At 41.8% G+C, this 24,615-nt stretch overlaps 2 protein-coding genes across 2 annotated transcripts in view; one reads left to right on the top strand and one right to left on the bottom strand.

Annotated features, from left to right (window-relative positions):
• Window positions 1-392: 392 nt before the first annotated feature.
• LOC126106260 (speckle-type POZ protein-like) lies at window positions 393-1,181 on the top strand. Its single transcript, XM_049912485.1, has one exon. It carries the CDS (start codon window positions 393-395, stop codon window positions 1,179-1,181), a length of 789 nt encoding a protein of 262 aa, XP_049768442.1.
• Window positions 1,182-7,879: 6,698 nt separating this feature from the next.
• The window catches only part of LOC126106259 (uncharacterized PPE family protein PPE24-like), a 32,451-nt gene continuing 15,715 nt past the window's right edge, over window positions 7,880-24,615 (bottom strand). Inside the window, exon 3 of the mRNA XM_049912484.1 lies at window positions 7,880-8,158. Within this exon, the coding sequence (XP_049768441.1) occupies window positions 7,880-8,158 (279 nt within the window). The remainder of the gene's footprint in view (window positions 8,159-24,615) is intronic.

The raw sequence follows: 24,615 nt of genomic DNA, 5'->3' as shown, positions 1-24,615 counted from the left end.
GTTGAATCTATATGTGAAAGATGCTTCTCATTTGGAAAAAAACAGTCTAGTTTAAGAAACATTCGTTGCAGTGTTACATGCCAAATACTTAGTTATTTTACAACAGACATTATACGTTGTTAAACATCTTGAAATACTGTGTGTGTGTTGCAGATAAAGGCACAGTGACAACAGCAATTGGCGAAGTAGCAACAGGTGTAAAAGGCCTCCTGAACTACTCCAGCGGAACAAGATTTAAGAACTGCTCAGCTGTTAACACCTGGACTGTAAGGGGTCTGAAGAGTTTGGGTTCAGGAACAACCAGCATTGAGTCTGTTCCGTTCACACACCAGAACTCCAGTACGTGGTGTATGGTCCTCACAAAGAACTCGAATGGACTTAATCTCTCGTTTATGCTGAAAAACAGTGAATCCGAATTGCCTTTGGGAGCGAAGGTGAAAGCAGACGAGGTTCTTCGTAGTGGCGAGAAACGAGAAGTGTACCCACGCACATGGTGTACTCTGAAGCAAGGACAGAAGTCCCAGACGCTGCCCTTTCGGAAAATTGTGACCGCCGGAGGGACCGTCAACGAAGACGAGATAACGCTGCAGTGCGAGGTCTGCATGCAGTGCATTGTTCAGGACGAGCTGCTTGTGGGAGAAATCGCAGAACCAAAAGTTGGTCTATTCAGGTGCCTGGAGGAGATGATGCACAAAGAAGTCCACACGGACTTCGAACTGCGTGCAGGGGGCACTGTTATGAAAGCGCACAAGGCCCTGTTGGCCGTGCGGAGCCCGTACTTCGCCGCAATGCTGCAGCCGCACACGAAAGAAGCACAGGAAGGCTTCGTAGAGGTGTCGGACGTCAAGCCTGAAGTACTGAAACAGGTTCTGGTTTACGTGTACACTGCTGAGGCACCAGGGCTGAAGGACAAACCGTGGGACCTGCTGGTGGCTGCCGACAAGTACCAGTTGCCCCAGCTGAAGCGCCAGTGCGAGGCGTACATCGCCAGCCGCCTGGACGTGGACAACGCTGCGGAAACTGCAGCCAACGCCTTTGTTTTCTCCAGCGACCTGCTGTTGCAGCGTGCGGTCCACTTCATCAAGCGCAACCTTTCCCAGGTGATCAGCACCCCAGGGTGGAACGAGGCTATAGCTGCGTACCCTGAAGCCATACAGCGCATCAGCGAGATGATAGAATGAGCCCGTGAGAGGTAACTGCACTTGTTGGTGGAACCTTTGTGTGACAGCTGGTCAGCCACCTGACATTAAATCATTCTTGCCCTCCTGTTGTTAACACCTTCAATCTCTGCCCTACTTTAAGTTGTGCGTGTGCCTTCATCTCTTCATAGCTACTGCAGCCGCGCGGGGTAGCTGCGCGGTCATGGCGCCTTGCCACGGTTTGCGCTGCTGCCCATCGAAGGTTCTACACCTACGTGATCACTCTGCTATTCACAATAAAGTGCTTGGCAGAGGGCTCGATGAACCACCTTCAAGCTGTCTCTACCGTTCCAATCTCGAACGGCACGCGGGAAAAACGAGCACTTAAATTTTTCTGTGCGAGCCTTTGTTTCTCTGAAACATCCCCTTAAAAAAATTACTGTGCTGGTAAACCCCTTACGTTATTTGATTTTCAAACAGCTGAGCAAAACTGAACGTGCTTAGACATTTCTCTCTTTACTTATTCTGATCAACACTAAACTGACACATTGGGCGCTAATGACCATAGAAGTTTTGCGCCCTAAAACCACAAACCAAAAAAAAAAAAAAAAAAAACTAAACTCACAAAAAACTAAACTCACACACACTATTTTTAGCGAAACGCAATCTGATTTTCAATAATCCCTACAAAAGAACGGCCCTGACTGACAATAACCTATACCTTTCATGAATCACTTACCTCACAAAAATCTTCGTTACTCGTACTGCTGCAATACAGCGAGCGCCAATACTGCCAGCTAAATAAAAGATTCTAACTACTGAAGGCACTAACTACTGATAGGCATAGTTAGCAAATAAAAGTTTTGATAGAGAACAATCAATGTATTTACCTTAATAGTGTTCAAAAGTTATATATATATATATCTCCAACTGCCCAACACTACAATAGGGACTGTTCCAACAATGCCAAGCAACCACAGACTTCACACAGCACAGTCAGTGATTTTCATACAGAGCGCTACGAGGCGTTACCAACAGAAAAACCTAAACAGCCTATTTACTTATTTTATCGTGATCATAACTTCTCCCTATGTAGGTGGGTGCCAACAGAATGTTTTCGCAATCGAAGGTGAAAACTGGTGATTGAAATTTCGTGAGAAGATCCCGTCGCAACGAAAAACACCTCTGTTTTAATGACTGCCTCTCCAATTCACGTATCATGTCTGTGGCACTATCCCCCCTACTTCGCGATAATACAAAACGACCTGCCCTTTGTACTTTTTCGATGTCATCCGTCAGTCCCATCTGATGCGGATCCCACGCCGCACAGCAATACTCCAGAATAGAGCGAGGAACCGTAGTGTAAGCAGTCTCTTTAGTAGACCTGTTGCACCTTCTAAGTGTTCTGCCAATGAATCGCACTCTCTGCTGGTTGTACGCACATTATCTATGTGATCGTTCCAATTTAGGTTATTTGTAATTGTAATGCCTAAGTATTTAGTTGAATTTACATCCTTCAGATTGTGTAATAGAATATTAGAGGATTTATTTTAGTGCTGATGTGAATAACTTCACACTTTTGTTTATTCACGGTCAATTGCCACTTTTCGCACCATACAGATATCTAATCTAAATCATTTTTCAATTCGTTTTGCTCATCTGATGACTTTACAAGGCGGTAAATGACAGCATTATCTGCAAAAAATCTAAGACCGCTATTGAGATTGTCTCCTCTGTCGTAAATATAGATCAGGAACGCCGCATATTACTTCTGTTTCACTCGATGAGCTTCTATCACTAAGAACTATGACCTTTCTGACAGGAAATCACAAATCCAGGCATATTCCACAGGCACGCAGTTTGGTTAGAAGACGCTTGAGAGGAACTGTGTAGAAAGCCTTGAGGAAATCTAAAAATATGGAATCAATTAGACATCCCTTGTCGATAGCACTCATTACTCGTGTATATAAAGAGCTAGTTCTCTTTCGCAAGAACGATATTTTCTGAATCCTTCCTGACTGCGTGTCAATAAATCTTTCTCTTCGAAGTACTTCATAATGTTCGAATACAGTAAATGTTCCAAAACCCTTCTGCAAATCGACGTTAGTGATATGGGCCTGTAATTCAACGGATTACTGCTACTTTCCTTCTTGGGTATTGGAGTGACTTGAGCAATTCTCCAGTCTTTAGGTACGGATCTTTCTGTGAGCGAACGGTTGTATATAATTGGTAAATATGAAGCTATTGTATCAGCATACTCTGAGACAAACCTGACTGGTATAAAATCTGGACCGGATGCCTTGCTTTCATTGATTACAGCTGCTTTGTGACAGCGAGGACATACATTTCTACGTTTCTCATCTTGGCAGTTGTTCTTGACTGGAATTCAGGAATATTTACTTCGTCTTCTTTGGTGGAAGAGTTTTGGAAAATCGTGTGCAGTTACTCTGCTTTAGTGGCACTGTCATCAGAGACTTCACAGTTATATCGAAGGTATTGATTGCGTCTTGCCACTGGTATGCTGTATCTATGACCACAATCTCTTAGGGTTAGTTCTCCCTCGGGCAAGGGTGTGTGCGTTGTCCTTATCGTTAGTTTAAGTTAGATTAACTGGTGTGTAAGCCTAGGAATAGATGACGTCAGCAGTTTCGTCCCATAGGAACTTAATACTACCACCATAAGTACATTGCAATCTATAGTGCGTCCGCAAAATCTTAGTGGCGACCTCTGCGTGTCTCGATAAGGTTGGCAACACATTCATTTAGCTGTAAAAGCTACGAGCTGGGATTCAGTGCAAGTGTCTGCACTTATGTTCGGAGATGCGATTCCACATCATAACAATTAAAACAATCAGTTACACTAATTATAGTGATCCACACTGTGCTCACTATACGTGCTGGAATTGTTCTTCTCTTTCTTGAAGGCATAGTTAAAAACTTCTACATTTGTGAACACCTTTACCAATGTTAAGAGGGTAATCACATGCAGATAATAAATTCATTGCCTTCAGTTAATCTATTGTCATTGGATTATTTTTAATCACAAATGTTTCAGCCCCTCCATGAACCATGGACCTTGCCGTTGGTGGGGAGGCTTATGCGCCTCATCGATACAGATAGCCGTACCGTAGGTGCAACCACAACGCAGGCGTATGTGTTGAGAGGCCAGACAAACGTGTGGTTCCTGCAGAGAGGCAGCAGCCTTTTCAGTAGTTGCAGGAGCAACAGTCTGGATGATTAACTGATCTGGCCTTGTAACATTAACAAAAACAGCCTCGCTGTGCTGGTACTGCGAACGGTTGAAAGCAAGGGGAAACTACAGCCGTTATTTTTCCCGAGGGCATGCAGCTTTACTGTATGGTTAAATGACGATGGTATCCTCTTGGGTAAAATATTCCGGAGGTAAAATAGTCCCCCATTCGGATCTTCGGGCGGGGACTACTCAAGAGGACGTCGTTATCAGGAGAAAGAAAACTGGCGTTCTACGGATCGGAGCGTGGAATGTCAAATCCCTTAATCGGGCAGGTAGGTCAGAAAATTTAAAAAGGGAAATGGATAGGTTAAAGTTAGATATAGTGAGAATTTGTGAAGATCGGTAGCAGGACGAACAAGAGTTTTGGACAGGTGATTATAGGGATATAAATACAAAATCAAATAGGGGTAATGCAGGAGTAAGTTTAATAATGAATAGGAAAGTAGGAATGCGGGTAAGCTACTACAAACAGCATAGTGAACGCATTATTGTGGCAAAGATAGATACGAAGCCCACGCCTACTACAGTAGTACAAGTTTATATGCCAACTAGCTCCGCAGATGACGAAGAAATTGAAATTTGTGATGAAATAAAAGAAATTATTCAGATAGTGAAGGGTGACGCAAATTTAAGTCATGGGTGACTGGAATTCGTCAGTAGGAAAAGGGAGAGAAGGAAATGTAGTAGGTGAATATAGATTGGGGCTAAGAATTGAGAGAGGAAGCCGCCTCGTAGAATTTTGCACAGAGCATAAGTTAATCATAGCTAACACTTGGTTCAAGAATCGTAAAAGAAGGTTGTATACATGGAAGAATCCTGGAGATACTGACAGGTTTCAGATACATTATATAATGGTAAGACACAGATTTAGGAACCAGGTATTAAATTGTAAGACATTTCCAGGGGCATATGTGGACTCTGACCACAATCTATTGGTTATGAACTGTAGATTAAAACTGAAGAAACTGCAAAAAGGTAGGAATTTAAGGCGATGGGACCTGGATAAACTGACTAAACCAGAGGTTGCACAGAGTTTCAGGGAGAGCGTAAGGGAACAAATGGCAGGAATGGGGGAAAGAAATACAGTAGAAGTATGGGTAGCTTTGAGGGATGAAGTAGTGAAGGCAGCAGACGATCAAGTAGGTAAAAAGACGAGGGCTAGTAGAAATCCTTGGGTAACAGAAGAAATACTGAATTTAATTGATGAAAGGAGAAAATATGAAAATGCAGTTAATGAAGCAGGCAAAAAGGAACACAAACGTCTCAAAAATGAGATAGACAGGAAGTGCAAAATGGCTAAGAAGGAATGGCTAGAGGATAAATGTAAGGATGTAGAAGCTTATCTCACTAGGGGTAAGATAGATACAGCCTACAAGAAAATTAAAGACACCTTTGGAGAAAAGAGAGCCACTTGTATGAACATCAAGAGCTCACATGGAAACCCAGTTCTAAGCAGAGGGGAAAGCAGAAAGGTGGATGGAGTATATAGAGGGTCTATATAAGGGCGATGTACTTGAGGACAATATTATGGAAATGGAAGAGGATGTAGATGAAGTTGAAATGGGAGATACGATACTGCGTGAAGAGTTTGACAGAGCACTGAAACACCTAAGTCGAAACAAGGCCCCGGGAGTAGACAACACTCCATTAGGACTACTGACGGCCTTGGGAGAGCCAGTCCTGACAAAACTCTACCATCTGGTGAGCAAGATGTACGAGACAGGCGAAATACCCTCAGACTTCAAGAATAATATAGTAATTCCAATACCAAAGAAACCAGGTGTTGACAGATGTGAAAATTACCGAACTATCAGTTTAATAAGTCACGGCTGCAAAATACTAACGCGAATTTATTACAGACGAATGGAAAAAGTAGTAGAAGCCGACCTAGGGGAAGATCAGTTTGGATTCCGTAGAAATATTGAAACACGTGAGGCAATACTGCCCCTACGACTTATCTTAGAAGCTAGATTAAGAAAAGGCAAACCTACGTTTCTAGCATTTGTAGACTTAGAGAAAGCTTTTGACAATGTTGACTGGAATACTCTCTTTCAAATTCTAAATGTGGCAGGGATAAAATACAGGGAGCGAAAGGCTATTTACAATTTGTACAGAAACCAGGTGGCAGTTAAGAGTCGAGGGGCATGAAAGGGAAGCAGTGGTTGGGAAGGGAGTAAGACAGGGTTGTAGCCTCTCCCCGATGTTATTCAATCTGTATATTGAGCAAGCAGTAAAGGAAACAAAAGAAAAATTCGAAGCAGGCATTAAAATCCACGGAGAAGAAATAAAAACTTTGATGTTCGCCGATGACATTGTAATTCTGTCAGACAGCAAAGGACTTGGAAGAGCAGTTGAACGGAATGGACAGTGTCTTGAAAGGAGGATATATGATGAACATCAACAAAAACAAAACGAGGATAATGAAATGTAGTCGAATTAAGTCGGGTGATGCTGAGGGAATTAGATTAGGAAATGAGACACTTAAAGTAGTAAAGGAGTTTTGCTATTTGGTGAGCAAAATAACCGATGATGGTCGAAGTAGAGAGGATATAAAATGTAGACTGGCAATGGGAAGGAAAGCGTTTCTGAAGAAGAGAAATTTGTTAACATCGAGTATACATTTAAGTGTCAGGAAGTCGTTTCTGCAAGTACTTGTGTGGAGTGTAGCCGTGAATGGAAATGAAACATCGACGATAAATAGTTTGGAGAAGAAGAGAATACAAGATTTCGAAATGTGGTGCTACAGAAGAATGCTGAAGATCAGATTGGTAGATCACATAACTAATGAGGTGTTGAATAGGATTGGGGTGAAGAGAAGTTAGTGGCACAAGTTGACTAGAAGAAGGGATCGGTTGGTAGGACATGTTCTGAGGCATCAACGGATCACCATTTTAGTATTGGAGGGCAGCGTAGAGGGTTAAAATTGTAGAGGGAGTCCAAGAGATAAATACACTAAGCAGATTCAGAAGGATGTAGGCTGCAGTAGGTACTGGGAGATGAAGCAGCTTGCACAGGATAGAGTAGCATGGAGAGCTGCATGAAACCAGTCTCAGGACTGAAGACCACAACAACATAACAATGTTTTAGCTGCACCCCAGAGGAAATAGTCGAAGATCTGGACAGCACGGGGGCACAGACAGTTCATAATTACATGTCTCCAAAAATTTCGTCTAAAAGTCGTAGGGATTGGTGTGCTGTATGAGCAGTAGCGTTGTTGTATTGGTAAAATGATCACACTTTTATTCAGCAGGGCTATAAATGGCTAAATTATCTGGGAATAATAGACATCGGAAGTAAGGCAGTATCGAAAAACATCGGTTCTTTAATTCGCACTAAATATACGGCAACCGACACTAACCTAATTTTCTCTGCGTGCAGCGGCATTTCTCCTCAGGCATGTGGTTTTTCTGATGACCAAATTATAAATTCTGGGAATTAATGTAGCCAGATTGGTGAAACCAAGCCTTGTCAGTGAAAAATGGTTCGATCTAAAACACCAGCTTCATATCAGTTAACGAGTAGCAGAAACCATTCACAATATATGTCACACACTGTCCACATAATATTTCTTGCATTGCAGTAATTTTATACAGATCGAGCCCACGTTCCTCGGTTGCAGCCTTATATGCTGCCGTAGAAGAGCCTTTAGCCTCTTGAGGTGATTTTGTTGGACTTAGCAGCATGATGTCCGAATTTTTGTCAAACTCCCGTTCTGTGAAAATCGTGGGCTTACCAGGTTGTGGTGCACCATGAACAGAGCCTGGTGCCTGGATTTTGCGGATCAAATCACGCAGTCATCACGTGGATACACAGAAGCAGGAAAACTTGATCTAAATTGCCACCGCATATGCTCAATAAAGTTTCCTCCTGCACTGAAAACCTCTTCCAATGAAAACGCGCGCTCAGCAATAGTTTAAGCATTCTCACTGACTCAGCTCAAACAAGAACTGCACAATAACACTTCTAACAGCTGCTAAGCACACGCAACACAACCCCCCCCCTCCCCCGCACTACGACTACAGGTCAATGGAACACGTGCAGGCAAGAACTGAGTTTGCTGCCAACCTCACACACACCGCTAGGCGGAGAGACTCCGCCGCTGCTGAGCGACTTTGCAGACGCACGGATATGCACTTGAACCTGTGTGCTATCGTCACGCCTTCGTTCTCCCTCAGAGTTCTAGCACACACCATAGCTCCTGCGTCAAGAAGTTCAGCATGACTCAATGCCTCACGATGGCCTATCTACTTCCTTTAGTTAGGTAGTGCCGTAAATTCGTCTTGTCCACGACTCAATCCAGTACCTTACATCTGCAACTTTCTACCTTTCTACTGATGAAATTTTCCTCCCAGTGCTAATCTTTACTTAGAACAGAATTCACAACTCGCACATAAAATTAATCCAGACAAACAAGATTCGTAATAAGATTTACATAATAATAAACAGGCTGTGACGGAAAGTTACGGTATTGCATGTCATTAAACTCGATTGTTGGATACTACACTACTGGACATTAAAATTGCTACACCACGAAGATGACTTGCTACAGACGTGAAATTTAACCGACAGGAAGAAGATGCTGTGATATGCAAATGATTAGCTTTTCAGAGCATTCACACAAGGGTGGCGCCGGTGGCGACACCTACATTTTAACATGAGAAAAGTTTCCAACCGACTCCTCATACACAAACAGCAGTTGACCGGCGTTGCCTGTTGAAACGTTGTTGTGATGCCTCATGTAACGACGAGAAATGCGTACCATCACGTTTCCGACTTTGATAAAGGTCAGATTGTATCCTATCGCGATTTCGGTTTATCGTATCGCGACATTGCTGCTCGCGTTGGTCGAGATCCAACGACTGTTAGCAGAATATGGAATCAGTGGGTTCAGGAGGGTAATACGGAATGCCGTGCTGGATCCCAACGGCCTCGCATCACCAGCAGTCAAGATGACAGGCATCTTATCCGCATGGCTGTAACGGATCGTACAACCACGTCTCTATCCTTGAGTCAACAGATGGGGACGTTTGCAAGACATCAACCACTTGCACGAACAGTTCGATGACGTTTGCAGCAGCATGGACTAACAGCTAGGAGACCATGGCTGCGGTTAACCTTGACACTGCATCACAGACAGGAGCGCCTGCGATGGTGTACTCAACGACGAACCTGGGTGCACGAATGGCAAAACGTCATTTTTTTTTTTTTTTCAGATGAATCCATGTTCTGTTTACAGCATCATGATGGTCGCATCCGTGTTTGGCGACATCGCGGTGAACGCACATTGGAAGCATGTACTCATCGCCTTACTGGCGTATCACCCGGCGTGATAGTATGGGGTGCCATTGGTTACACGTCTGTCACCTCTTGTTCGCATTGACGGCACTTTGAACAGTGGACGTTAAATATCAGATGTGTTACGACCCGTGGCTCTACCCTTCATTCGATCCCTGCGAAACCCTACATTTCAGCAGGACAATGCACGACCGCATGTTGCAGGTCCTGTACGGGCCTTTCTGGACACAGAATGTTCGACTGCTGCCCTGGCCAGCACATCCTTCAAATATCTCATCAATTGAAAACGTCTGGTCAATGGTGGCCGAGCAATGGCTCGTCACAATGCGCCAGTCACTACTCTTGATGAACTGTGGTATCGTGTTGAAGCTGCATGCGCAGCTGTACCTGTACACGCCATCCAAGCTCTGTTTGACTCAATGCCCAGGCGTGTCAAGGCCGTTGTAACGGCCAGAGGTGGTTGTTCTGGGTACTGATTTCTCAGCATCTATGCACCCAAATTGCGTGAAAATGTAATAACATGTCAGTTCTAGTATAATGTTTTGTCCAATGAATCCCCGTTTATCGTCTGCATTTCTTCTTGGTGTAGCGATTTTAATGGCCAGTAGTGTAAAAGATAAAGCTTTAATCTACAGCTAGGAGCAAGGTTATGTGCAGTTTGACTTTCTCGACTTCCAATTATTATACGTCTTTTATTCTCAACTTATGAGAGATCAGACTGTTACAGGCTTTCTTTCCTAGCTAAACATCTCAACAGGCTGGAAAAAGGTCAGAAGGTATCCCTTGATAGGAGTTTTCCAGTTGGTTTAATTGTCAGATGAACAAAGGAAGCCTCAAAAACTGGGAGACTGGAACTATGTGATAATGTTTCTAGTACACTGTTTTCGACATTAGCTTCAGAATGGTAATCATTATAAGAATAAATAATGTTGTATAATTTTGTCAACAAGAATGCTTCTAATTGTTTCATTAAATAGAAGAAAGCGTTTACACTGTATTTTCTTTAAAGTTATTAATGCATTACACTAAGACTGTGCGTGCAGTGTTGCTGGTGATGGAATGGATTTTTCACAGCCAGATGTTCCACGCCGTTTCACTCTTGCGTTAGGGGCAGAAAATATTCCAACCTGACAAACGGGTGTCACACATGCCAAATTTACCCTCGGATGAAACTCCATCTGTAGTATGCACCATGTCCTCTTTTGAACCAGAGTGAGTCCCGTTGTACTTTCAAACAGAGCACTAGAAGAATGGCTCGTTGTCATCTGTTCTTACTCTAACTTTCAGAGTTTAGTCTTCATGGACTTTCAAAAAGCAATATGGGAGAGACCAAAGACTATTAGTACATTCTGCCCTTCTTGAGATTTTGGAATTTTCGAAGTAGATTTGTTAAATATTTCATAACTTCTGCCACTTGAAATTTCTCCCAAATTGTTACTCTCTTCAATCAAACAAGCGCTTAGCCTTCGAGTACACCTGATGTCCAGTGACAATTCTACCTGATTCGCATTCCACACAGTTACTACAGTATGCCTGTAGTGTCTTGTAAGCAATATTTTTTAAAGGATGGCTATGTTCAAGTATTTTACAGATGACTTCATCTCGCAATTACTATAACCATAAGACTGTATGCGATCATTGTAAACAATGACTCCATTTTTAATCCTATGGATCTATGGTACTTAAACTCCATTTGGGCTTCACTAAATCTGTAATCAAGTTTCCACACTTAAGTGCATACCTTACAATTCTTTTCCATTAATTTCAATTTTTCCTTCACCTGGCGAGTTAGCCCTCACCCAGCTCTATACTGCAATATGGTAACTCTTGAGTAGCTGCATCATCCGCAAAGTCAGATTGCTACTAATACTGTTCATTCAATATATAATACATGACACAGAAATGATTCCGTCACAATTCTGTGAGACACAATGAAAATTCATAGTAAAAAAACTTTTCAACTACCATATGAGAAACTAATACAAAGCTTTTGCATTTAGTTGAAGAAGAAACTGTAGCATCAAGAGAAGGATGGCAGCAGAACCGAGGCGATTGGCAGAGATCTCATATTCTTCAGGAATTGTAAGAATATTTGTGTGTATGCAACAAAGCTGAAATAGTAGCCAGCTACAGCTCCATGTTGGGCTGAAATGTTTGATAAATTATTAGGTATATGCATCACTCTTGGTGTGTTACTGGTATTTGCATTGTCAAAGTGATGTTCCTAAAATATATTCTTTGATGCTCAGAGCAGCTGATGGAATAATGAATTCAGTATTTGGCACAACTGACATTTATTAATTACTGTAATTCAAATTTCTCCATCTGTTTTGGTAAACAGTACTATTTTACAGTAAAATTAAAAAATAAAGGGTTACGTTCCCTTGGGATCGTAACTGGTGAATAATTACTATTTTGTGACAAAATAAGAATTGTTTCTATTGTATGAGTTCTTCGTCCAACAGGTTTGATACAGGAATTGAAAAAGGAAATAAATGTCAGTTCTACTTCTATCGTTAAGGTTGAAACCTGAACAAAAACGGCATTTCATTGTTCTAAATGAATTTTTAGTAGGCCTACCTATGTTCATCTGATAACCTTGCTGCATGTCAATTATTTTGAAAGTTTTAAATGTTTGTTCTGCATTCATTATAAAATTTACTTCAAAATTTTTAATTTATCTTTGCAAAGTTTACATTAAATTTGAATGTAAACTATCATGGTTTGGTAATAGAAATCAACAAAGGCATTGCTGAAGTAAGTGACGGCAACAAGTTGTAACTCTGAAATGAAAAGTATATTGTTTTTAGTACAATAAATAAGTTACTTTAAAAAAGTGGTTACTCATTTCTTGTCCCAGCGCTTCTCCTACTCCACAAGCTTGAAACTGTCTGGTCCAAAAAAAAATGTTTAAAGCTTTGTTTGAACTTGAATTTTTAAAATTGTACCAAATTTGTAGTAATGTGGTTTTGTGCAATGGGTGGTGTTCTACTATTGCTTGTGGGTAAGAGGGGTCATTATTTGTGTACACTGCTGTGTTTTGGAATTGTTTCAGATACTATTATTGTGGAAGTGGTCTTAAACAGGAAAAGCCTACTGGGATCTCTTACATGAAAATGAGCAATTAAAATAAGAGCTGACAGTGTAGGATGTGCCAGCTGATTTAAGGCAGCACTTACTTGGAAGATTTGGACAGCCGGCTGGTGTTGAATGCTACGTGATGTCTGTGATGGCTGAACTGCTTGTGACAGTTCGATTTACAGGCTAACAATGAATTATTTCAAGACAGTTCCCACCTGTGCTCAAGCTTTTTAGGATTCAGTTGGTGCATATAGGGAATCGTCATCAGGGTTTAGGTAAAATGCTGGAGTAAATTACATGAACTGAACTATTAAAATAAGTATTAGTTCAGTGATAGTTGCAAGCTAGTATCCTGAACTGGAAAGGTAAGTTCATAAGGGGTTTCACTTCCTCAAAAATCTAGTCATGAGCAGGGAGTTAGGTGCTCAAAAAAAATTCAGGAATAGGGTGGATGTGTTTAGTAAATTCCCAAATTCATTAGGGTCAGTGGAGCAGAATACTCAGTTTGTGTATAGACACCAATCGTCAATTAAGATACTTTATGGTTACCTGTGAGGCTTGAGGAGCAGGCAAAATTTTTGCAAAGGGAAGTTTTTATGGTTTATTAAGTAGTGTATCCTCTAGTGCAGGGCATGCTATGGCTCATCATACGGTGAATCAGTTGAAACGTCCCCTTTGAAAAATTGTACAGGACTGAGCTTAAACTGACACACAATATTTTTAGCGTAACGCAATCTGACTTTCAAAAATCCCTACAAAAGAATGGCCCTGACTAACATTAACCTATACCTTTCACAAATCACTTACCTCACCAAAAATCTTCGTTACTCGAACTACTGCAATACAGCGAGCGCCACTACTGCCAGCTAAATAAAAGATTCAAACTACTGAAGGCACTAACTACTGATAGGCATAGTTAGCAAATGAAAGATTTTAATATAGAACAAACAATGTATTTACCTTAATAGTCATAATATATATATAGCAGTTAATGACATTCATTCTGTACGCAAAAATCCGCCATCTCATTACCCACATCCACCACTGCTGGTGGCTCACCTCCAACTGCGCAACGCTACGCGCTGTTCACATCCAGCTGCCGCTGCTCAACACTACAATGGCAGACAACAATGCTAACTAGCCACAGACTACACACAGCACAGCCAGTGATTTTCATACAGAGCGCTACGTAACGTTGCCAATAAGAAAACATAAACAGCCTACTTACACAGTTAATTACTGTGACTCCATGTTGGTACTTAGCAAATCGTTGTTAGGTCATTTGTTTAGTAGGGTACTTTATGGGTTAGTTACGCAGCACTGTTACTGGGTGCAAAGGGAAAAGAGCTGTTGGTGCGTTACACTGTACGTGTCCATGTAACAGTGTCAACCATTTTTAGAGTTATCAGAAACAGGCATAATTTGAAATAGTGAGGATTACAGTCCAAAGACCGGAGGCATCTGTTCGTTGAGTTTTGCAAGTTAACAAAAGACAGTTCTTCAAACCAAGAATGTTCACTTTTGTAACAGGCAATGTGTAACTAGCTTGGGTAATGGTGAAACAACCACGGTGGAGGAATTTCCGCCGCAGAAAGTGGTTAGTCAAGAGACACGGGAAAAGGCTATTTTATGGGGTCACCAAGAGTCATTTAGATGGGACTCCCCAGTAGCTCTGGAAGTTATAAAACAAGCTGACACCAGCAGCAGAACGGCAAAATTAGGTCGAATGGCCCGATCAGGAGTTGCAGGAAGCTTCTGGCAGTGTGAAGTGTCATCTTCCTGTGCGACTCTTAACCATGAACCCATGTGTGTTCTGGTGGACTCTCGTACTAATATATCTTTGCTTGATCTAAAAGATGTGCAGCAAGTTTGTGAAATTTTTAGAAATTACATAGGCTGAGAGGGCCACACCTTGTGCTGTTCAATGGACAAAAATTAGCGGTTGTGGGAAAGCATAAATTGGCTTCGGTATTCAGGGGTTGGTGTGGCCTGTTGCATTTGTTGTTGTGGATACTTTGTCGATGTCGGTTTTACTGGGTTATTGTTTCTTTACTGAGTGTTCTATAGATGATAATAGCAAATGTTTTATCTCCAATTTGTGCCTGTTACATTTTCATTGTGTGTGTGTGTGTGTGTGTGTGTGTGTGTGTGTGTGTGTGTGTGTTTGTGTGTGTTTGTGTGTTGTTTTTTTTGTGTGTGTGTTTTTCCTTAGGATAATATAGGTTAAGTAGTGCGTAACCTTAGGGACTGCTGACCTTAGCAGTTAAGTCCGATAAGATTTCACACACATTTGCTTCAACCACAGAATATGATAGAAAAATTCGTGATACTCAGTTAAGGGACTGAGTAATTAGGCTATCCGTGTTGCTATATACATTGCCAGAGTTTCTAGTAAACAAAATCGGAGTGGGGAAGGATTCAGACCAGTAGATTACTGCCTGTTTAATCAGAAGGTTGTGCTAGTCTGTACCTCCCTGACTTGCATAATTGCCGTACATGTTCCGCAGACGCTCAGAATTTCATGGCCTTAGATTTCAACCAGGCTTACTACCAATTTCTGTTAGCTGAAGAGTCGAAAGCACTTGCAACTTTTTCAACAGATTGGAACTTGCATGAATATGAGTGCCATTTGGTTTGGCAACAGGAGCTGCAGTTTCGTTTAGATTATTAGATTCTGCGCTAGGGTGTCCGAAGCACAAATTTGTCTACAGTAACCTGGATAACGTGGTAGTGTGCAGTAAGTCTTCTGAAGAACATTTAAGCCATGTACAGCAAGTTTTGAATAGATTTCCAGAAGCCGGATGACTGTAAAATGTTCCAAAGTGGGCTTAGCCAGGTGGGACATCTAATCTTCAGCATTCTTCCATAGCACCACATTTCGAAAGCTTCTATTCTCTTCTTGTCCAAACTATTTATCGTCCATGTTTCACTTCCATACATGGCTACACTCCATACAAATACTTTCAGAAATGACTTCCTGACACTTAAATCTATATTCGATGTTAACAAATATCTCTTCTTCAGAGAAGTTTTCCTTGCCATTGCCAATCTACATTTTATATCCTCTCTACTTCGACCATCATCAGTAATTTTGCTCCCCAAATAGCAAAACTCCTTTACTACTTTAAGTGTCTCATTTCCTAATCTAATTCCCTCAGCATCACCCGACTTAATTCGAATACATTCCATTATCCTCGTTTTGCTTTTGTTGATGTTCATCTTATATTCTCCTTTAAAAACACTGTCCATTCCGTTCAACTGCTCTGCCAAGTCGTTTGCTGTCTCTGACACAATTACAATGTCATCGGCGAACCTCAAAGTTTTCATTTCTTCTCCATGGATTTTAATACCTCCTCAGAATTTTTCTTTTGATTCCTTTACTGCTTGCTCAATATACAGATTGAATAACATCGGGGAGAGGCTACAACCCTGTCTCACTCACTTCTCAACCACTGCTTCCCTTTCATGCACCCTCAACTCTTATAACTGCCATTTGGTTTCTGTACAAATTGTAAATAGCCTTTCGCTCCCTGTATTTTACTCCTGCCACCTTCAGAATTTGAAAGAGAGTATTCCAATCAACATTGTCAAAAGCTTTCTCTAAGTCTACAAATGCCAGAAACGTATGTTTGCCATTTCTTAGTCTAGCTTCTAAGATAAGTCGTAGGGTCAGTATTACTTCACGTGTTCCAATATATCTACGAAATACAAACTGATCTTCCCCGAGGTCGGCTTCTACCACTTTTTCCATTCATCTGTAAAGAATTCGCGTTAGTATTTTGTAGCCGTGGCTTATTAAACTGATAGTTCGGTAATTTTCACATCTGTCAATACCTGCTTTCTTTGGGATTAGAATTATTATATTCTTCTTGAAGTCTGAGGGTATTTCGCCTGTCTCATACATCTTGCTCAGCAGATGGCAGAGTTTTGTCAGGACTGGCTCTCCCAAGGCTATCAGTAGTTCTAATGGAATGTTGTCTACTCTCGGGGCCTTGTTTCGACTTACGTCCTTCAGTGCTCTGTCGAACTCTCCATGTAGTATCATATCTCCCGTTTCATCTTCATCTACCTCCTCTTCCATTTCCATAATATTTCCATAACACTATACATTCCTTCCACCTTTCCGCTTTCCCCTCTTGGCTTGGAACTGGGTTTCCATCCGAGCTCTTGATAATCATACAAGTGGTTCTCTTTTCTCCAAAGGTCTCTTTAATTTTCCTGTAGGTAGTATCTATCTTACCCCTAGTGAGATAAGCTTCTACATTCTTACATTTGTCCTGTAGCCATGCCTGCTTAGCCATTTTGCACTTACTGTCGGTCTAATTTTTGAGACGTTTGTATTCCTTTTTGCCTGATTCATTAACTGCATTTTTATATTTTCTTCTTTCATCATTTAAATTCAATATTTCTTGTCACCCAAAGATTCCTACTAACCCTCGTCTTTTTACCTACTTGATCCTCTGCTGCCTTCACTATTTCATCCCTCAAAGCTACCCATTCTCCTTCTACTGTATTTCTTTCCCCCATTCTTGTTAATTGTTCCCTTATGCTCTCCCTGAAACTCTGTACAACCTCTGGTTTAGTCAGTTTGTCCAGGTCCCATCTCCTTAAATTCCCACCTTTTCGCAGTTTCTTCAGTTTTAATCTACATAACCAATAGATTGTGATCAGTCCACATTTGCCACTAGAAATGTCTTACAGTTTAAAACCTGGTTCCTAAATCTCTGTCTCGCCATTATATAATCTATCTGAAACCTGTCAGTATCTCCAGGCTTCTCCCATGTATACAACCTTCTTTCATGATTCTTGAACCAAGTGTTAGCTATCATTAAGTTATGCTCTGTGCAAAATTCTACCAGGCGGATTCCTCTTTCATTTCTTAGCCCCAATCTATATTCACCTACTACATTTCCTTCTCTCCCTTTTCCTACTGACGAATTCCAGTCACCCATGACTTAAATTTTATTCACCCTTCACTATCTGAATAATTTCTTTTATCTCATCATAAATTCCTTCAATTTCTTCATCTACAGAGCTAGTTGGCATATAAACTTGTATTACTGTAGTAGGCGTGGGCTTCGTATCTATCTTTGCCGCAATTATGCGTTCACTGTGCTGTTTGTAGTAGATTACCCACATTCCTACTTTCCTATTCATTATTAAACTTACTCCTGCAATACCCCTATTTGATTTTGTATTTATAACCCTGTAGTCACCTGACCAAAAGTCTTGTTCCTCCTGCCACCGATCTTCACAAATTCCCACTATATCTAACTTTAACCTATCCATTTCCCTTTTTAAATTTTCTAACCTACCTGCCCGATTAAGGGATCTGACATTCCACGCTCCGATCCGTAGAACGCCAGTTTTCTCTCTCTTGATAACGACGTCCTCTTGAGTAGTCCCCGCCCGGAGATCCGAAAGGGGGACTATTTTACCTCCGGAATATTTTACCCAAGAGGATGCCATCGTCATTTAACCATGCAGTAAAGCTGCATGCCCTCTTGAAAAATTACGGCTGTAGTTTCCCCTTGCTTTCAGCCGTTCGCAGTACCAGCACAGCAAGGCCGTTTTGGTTAGTGTTAAAAGGCCAGGTCAGTCAATCATCCACACTGTTGCCCCTGCAACTACTGAAACGTCTGCTGCCTCTCTTCAGGAACCACACGTTTGTCTGGCCTCTCAACAGATACCCCTCCGTTGTGATTGCACCTACGGTGCGGTTACCTGTATCGCTGAGGCACGCAAGCTTCCCCACAAACGGCAAGGTCCATGTTTCATGGGGGGAGGATTTATAAATAGAGAACGGTAATTAAGGAGCGCCTGATTTGGCCGGAGGGTGGTAATCACCTGTTATTTGTTATTTAAAGCCTTCTCAAGATTTAGGTGGTTGCTCCCCAATAATGCACCAGTACGGAGGTCACCATAAACTTGCTAAGTGGATTTTTTTGGGGTATTTGGTGTACTCAGATTACTCGTAAGCTACAACGCGCCCGCTCTTGTGCCAGAGGTTTCAAGATTGTTCCGGCGGTGGCACATATCATTTTATAGCTATACGATATTATCCTCAACCGTTGTTCACGAAGTGGGTTAATAGAAACCTGAATTCTGAGTTCGTATCTTTTCGTATCAATTCGCGGACAAAATAGGATACGCCACTTTTAAGGGTAAATTTTGCTTTTAATACGGAAGTGCATCGGTCATAAAACGACCCCAGCAAGGTTAATGCTTAGGTTTCAGGTGAATTCGCCATTGTCTACTCCGTGGTCCATAAATGTCCTATTACTGGAAGACAATGAGCCAGAGGTTATAAAAAGAAACTGGAAAACCTACACGAAGAATATTCGATTAGCACATTGGCGTGGAGGCGTCCACTACAACATAGGCTGGTGTCTGGTTAGGGGCTGTGGCATATTCAGAAAATATTTGGGCACAACGAAGGGGTAGCGAAAAAATGACTCTGAAGAAGTGGAGTCTTGGGATGTGATATGGGCATTGTCTTCAGTGAACTGCGTTATCCAGGAACGCAGCAAGTAATAAAAAGTGGAAAGTTTTTGTGATGAGGTTTAGGATGTGTATCGTTGCTTAACACAAGGACACAATGTTCAGTACACCACATCTTTTTACGTATATTCTACTCTAGATCTTGTGTAATCCAGGTGCTGCTTCTAGATGCTGCCGTAGGTCAGTTTTGGTGTTACTGCATCGCCACATGGGGTTTATGCAACAGTTCCAATAAGTTTGAGTGCTTCATGATCGCAACAGATTTTATTTCGCACACTACATGTTCGGCAGCGAACGTAAAACTTGCTGTTGATACAATATTCGATCTGAGACTCCCGAATGGCGGCGTACAATGCGCCTTTATTTATAGTTTTAAACATTACTGTCATTTTTACCTATTGAATTTTGGATTTATACAATTAAAGTTTTTACATACATCTCCCCAAATTACATTGAAAATTACTTGGAATAAAAGAGTAATTTCATACAAAGACACTCTTTCTATTAAGACTATAAATTACATGTTTTATCATTGCAACAACATATTTCGTTAACTGCATATACACATCAAAAAAAGTTTTGCATCACCCCCGTTCCCAGAACGCCTAAAGATAGACGTTCACTGTGCATATTGTATCACAGACAGTCCTTTTGACTGTTGACTAAATCCGCCCGACGATGTAAACAACCACGCATGAGCAGCGCCTATTAGACCGAGAGGGTCCGACAGCCGATCAGTTCCAGTCCTTCCTCCAGGAAGGAGGTACACGACTCTTGTTGTCTGTAGTTCAACCTGGCCCAGACGGTCAATACCACGGTTCGATCGCGTCCGCGTTGGTCCTTTGCGCCAGGAAGGGCTTTTAACAAGGGAAATGTCCAGGCGTCTCGGAGTGAACCATGTTCTGACATGGAGGAGAGAGAGAGAGAGAGAGAGAGAGAGAGAGAGAGAGAGAGAGAGAGACAGGAACTGTCGATGACATGCCTCGCTCAGGCCGCCAAAGGGCTACTACTGCAGTGGATGATCGCAACCTAAGGATTATGGCTCAGAGGAATTCTGACAGCAACGCCACCATGTTGAATAATATTTTTCGGGCAGCCACAGGACGTCGTCTTACGACTCAAACTGTGCGCAACAGGCTACATGATGCGCAACTTCACCCCCGACGTCCATGGCGAGGTCCATCTTTGCAACCATGACACAATGCAGCGCGGTACAGAGGGGCCCAACAATTTGCCAAATGGACCGCTCAGGATTGGAATCACGTTCTCTTCGCCGATGAGTCTCGCATACACCTTGAACTAGACAATCGTCGGAGACGTTTGGAGGCAACCCGGTCAGGCTGAACTCGTTAGACACACTGTTCTGTGAGTGCAGCAAGGTAGAGATTTCCTGCTGTTTTGGGGTGGCATTATGTGGGGTCGACGTACGCCGTTGGTGGTCATGGAAGGCACAGAAACGGGTGTAAGATACGTAAATGCCATCCTCCGACTGATAGTGCAACCATATCAGCTGCACATTCGCGAGGCATTCATCCTCCTGGACGACAATTTGCGGCCCCATCGCGAATGACTTCCTGCAGGATAACGACATCGCTCGACTAGAGTGGCCAGCATGTTCTCCAGACATGAACGCTATCGAACATGCCTGGATTAGATTGAAAAGTGCTGTTTATGGACGTGACCCACCAACCTCTCTTAGGGATCAACGCCGAATCGCCGTTGAGGAGTGGGACAGTCGGGACCAACAGTGCCTTGATGAACTTGTGGATAGTATGCCACGACGAACGCAGGCATGCATCAACGTAAGAGGACGTGGTGTTGGGTATTAGAGGTACCGGTGTGTACAGCAATCTGGACCACCACCTCTGAAGGTCTCGCTGTAAGGTGGTGCAACATGGAATTTGTAGTTTTCATGAGCAATAAAAAGGACGGAAATTATGTTTATGTTGATCTCTATTCCAATTACCTGTACAGGTTCCGGAACTCTAGGAATCGAGGTGATGCAAAACTTATTTTGATGTATTATTTTACTGACTGGAAGGAAAATCATCACTTTCAGGTGAACAGGGCGATTATTTTTATTGAATGAAAGACCTAGATTCAATTAATGTTATATGAGTAAAGTCTTACATTTCTGCATGGTCGTAATTACGGGTCTATTAACTAACACCAATTAAAACATGAGTATTCTTAATTCTGACTGAAAAATGATAGTGTCATATTTCTATTAGGGATACAAACAATTTCTGGTTTTTTCAAAAATAAATCTGACTTGCAAATATCGGAACTTCAATCGTTAATTACTCCATAATCACAACAGCTAAATCACTCCTACCGTGTGCGTGTACGTAGTACTGTATGTAAATTATGATGGTACATTGGTTTTTAATCCACCATGTTTCCTTCATACCACATACTGGTGAGGGCCAATGTAAACGATGTCAGAACAACAGTTTAAATTAGAAAATTACCAAATATGCAGCAACCAGTCGCAAAATCTTGTTTTATTTATTCACTTTTGCAAATCGATTTCAACTGATTAACAGCCATCATCGGTGCTTTCAACCAATATGTGCCCTGAGTAGTAATACTGTCTTAAGCAGAGGTCAAACATAAAGTGATCACTTGATGGCTGTTAATCAGTTGAAATTGATTTGCAAAAGTGAATAAATAAAACACTATTTTGCGACTGGTTGCTGCATATTTGGTAATTTTATAGTTTACGGTCGCTGATCGACTTGGGAACCACATGGACCCCACCATTCATAAGTTTAAATTAGTGTAAATTACTAAGTTGCTGCAGAAAGAATCTTCGGTGTATCACAGTATTAGAATCCAGATAACCAGAAACACGTTTCCTTCATTCTATATACTGGTGATACACAATGGAGACAGTGCCAAAGCAACAGTATAAATTGGTGTAAATTACTAGTTATATATATGTCCTCTGCGGGAGAGTGGAGATGAGATTAGAATAAGATACAAGATCCCAAAAAGGGTTGTAATATTACAAGCAGTAAGCGAAAAAATAAGAGCCCAGATTAGCCGGTTAAGGCTGGGATCTGATAAACAGAATGGGGAAAATCCACTAATTACTTAGGTAACTAGTAACTACTAGAGAACTGGGCCCAAATCATCAACAAGGCACTGTGTAAACTGGTGATGGCTCCATAATGGTGTGGGCTGTATTATTTTTGTAGTAGCAGATCTCTGATAATGCATTTGGTATGATTTGTTCCCCAACGACATTGATGTACCTTAGATTTAAACACTACAGGAATTACCACTCGTGTCTTGCCTGATACTGGATGTATGAGAATGACACGTTTGTACATTTTATATGCAGGCCTCATATCCCAACAAAATGCAATCTCTGGTTGATTAATAGTTTATCATTGGACCACTCTGAACATATTGTCTGATCTTAGTGAAAAGTTTTTTAGAAGTTTCACATTTAAATATTCGTTTATTGTGAAATTTTCCACAGTGTCTTGATCTTTTTTGTATTTATGTATATTGTTGGTTGACACTCCACGTTAGTTAACTGAATGCTGGCCTGCGTCAATTTGATACCCTCCAAATTAATGAACACGAAACTCATGAGTGTTAAATTAAATTTGAATTCCAACGTGCACTCGGTTTGTCTGCCTCATCCAAGATGTGGAGGCGGCCTTGCCTGCGGCTATCGAGCGTACGGGGTGCAGTCGTCTGCAAGTAGTTGCTCACGTCACTAAATCGACAGCCAACGCGTAATGGAAATATTTTAGACCTGGTAGCCACGAACAGACCAGACATCGACGGTGTCAGTGTTGAGACAGGGATTAGTGATCATGATATTGTCATGGTTACGACTATGGTTACGAAAGTTAAAAAGTCGGTGAAGAAGGCTAGGAGAGTATTCTTACTAGAAAGAGCACATAAGCAGTTGTTAGCATCCCACTTAGTAAATGAATCGATTCCATTTACTTCCGGTACGATGGACGTGGAAGAGTTATGGGCAAATTTTAAACACATTGTAAATCACGCATTGGACAAGTGTCGAAAAAGTGGGTTACGGACGGAAAAGACCCACCGTGGTTTAAGAGCGCAATTCGGAGAATGCTCAGGAAGCAAAGACAGTTGTACTCGCGGTACAAGAAAGATCGGGAGAATGAGGACAGGCAAAAGTTAGTAGAGATTCGTGCTGCTGTAAAAAGAGCGATACGCGAAGCATACAACCACTACCACCGCCATACCTTAGCAAAAGATCTTACTGAAAACCCAAGGAAATTCTGGTCTTACGTAAAATCGGTAAGCGGGTCGAAGGCTTCCATCCAGTCACTCACTGATCAGTCTGGCAAGGCAATGGAAGACAGCAAAACGAAAGCTGAAATTTTAAATTTAGCATTTGAGAAATCTTTCACGCAAGAGGATCGTACAAACATACCGCCGTTTGAATATCGTACAGATTCCCGTATGGAGGACATAGTGATAGACATCCCTGGGGTTGCGAAGCAGCTGAATGGGTTGAAAGTAAATAAATCGCCAGGTCCTGATGAGATTCCAATTCGGTTTTACAGAAAGTACTGCACTGGCTCCTTACTTAGCTTTCATTTCTCGCGAATCTCTTGCCCAACGTAAAGTCGCGAGCGACTGGAAAAAAGCGCAGGTGGCGCCTGTATATAAGAAGGATAGGACGGATCCTCAAAATTACAGACCATTATCCCTAACATAGGTTTGTGGCAGGATTCTCGAACATTTTCTCAGTTAGAATATAATGAATTTCCTTGAGACAGAGAAGTTGCTGTCCATGCATCAGCACGGAATTAGAAAGCATCGCTCCTGCGAAACTCGCCCTTTTTTCACATGATATCTTGCGAACCACAGATGAAGGGTATCAGACGGATGCCATATTCCTTGACTTCCGGAAAGCGTTTGACTCGGTGCCCCACTGCAGACTCCTAACTAAGGTACGAGCATATGGGATTGGTTCCCAAATATGTAAGTGGCTCGAAGACTTCTTAAGTAATAGAACCCAGAACGTTGTCCTCGATGGTGAGTGTTCACCAGAGGTGTGAGGGTATCATCTGGAGTGCCCCAGGGAAGTGTGGTAGGTCCGCTGTTGTTTTCTATCTACATAAATGACCTTTTGGATAGGGTGGATAGCAGTGTGCGGCTGTTTGCTGATGATGCTGCGGTGTACGGGAAGGTGTCGTCGTTGAGTGACTGTAGGAGGATACAAGATGACTTGGACAGGATTTGTGATTGGTGTAAAGAATGGCAGCTAACTCTAAATATAGATAAATATAAATTAATGCAGATGAATGCGAAAAATAATCCCGTAATGTTTGAATACTCCATTAGTAGT

This window comes from Schistocerca cancellata, chromosome 10, assembly GCF_023864275.1.
Source record: "Schistocerca cancellata isolate TAMUIC-IGC-003103 chromosome 10, iqSchCanc2.1, whole genome shotgun sequence".
Taxonomy (NCBI): Eukaryota; Metazoa; Arthropoda; class Insecta; order Orthoptera; family Acrididae; genus Schistocerca; species Schistocerca cancellata.
The sequence above is the reverse complement of the archived record's forward strand: the minus strand, read 5'-3'. Positions and strand labels throughout refer to the sequence as shown.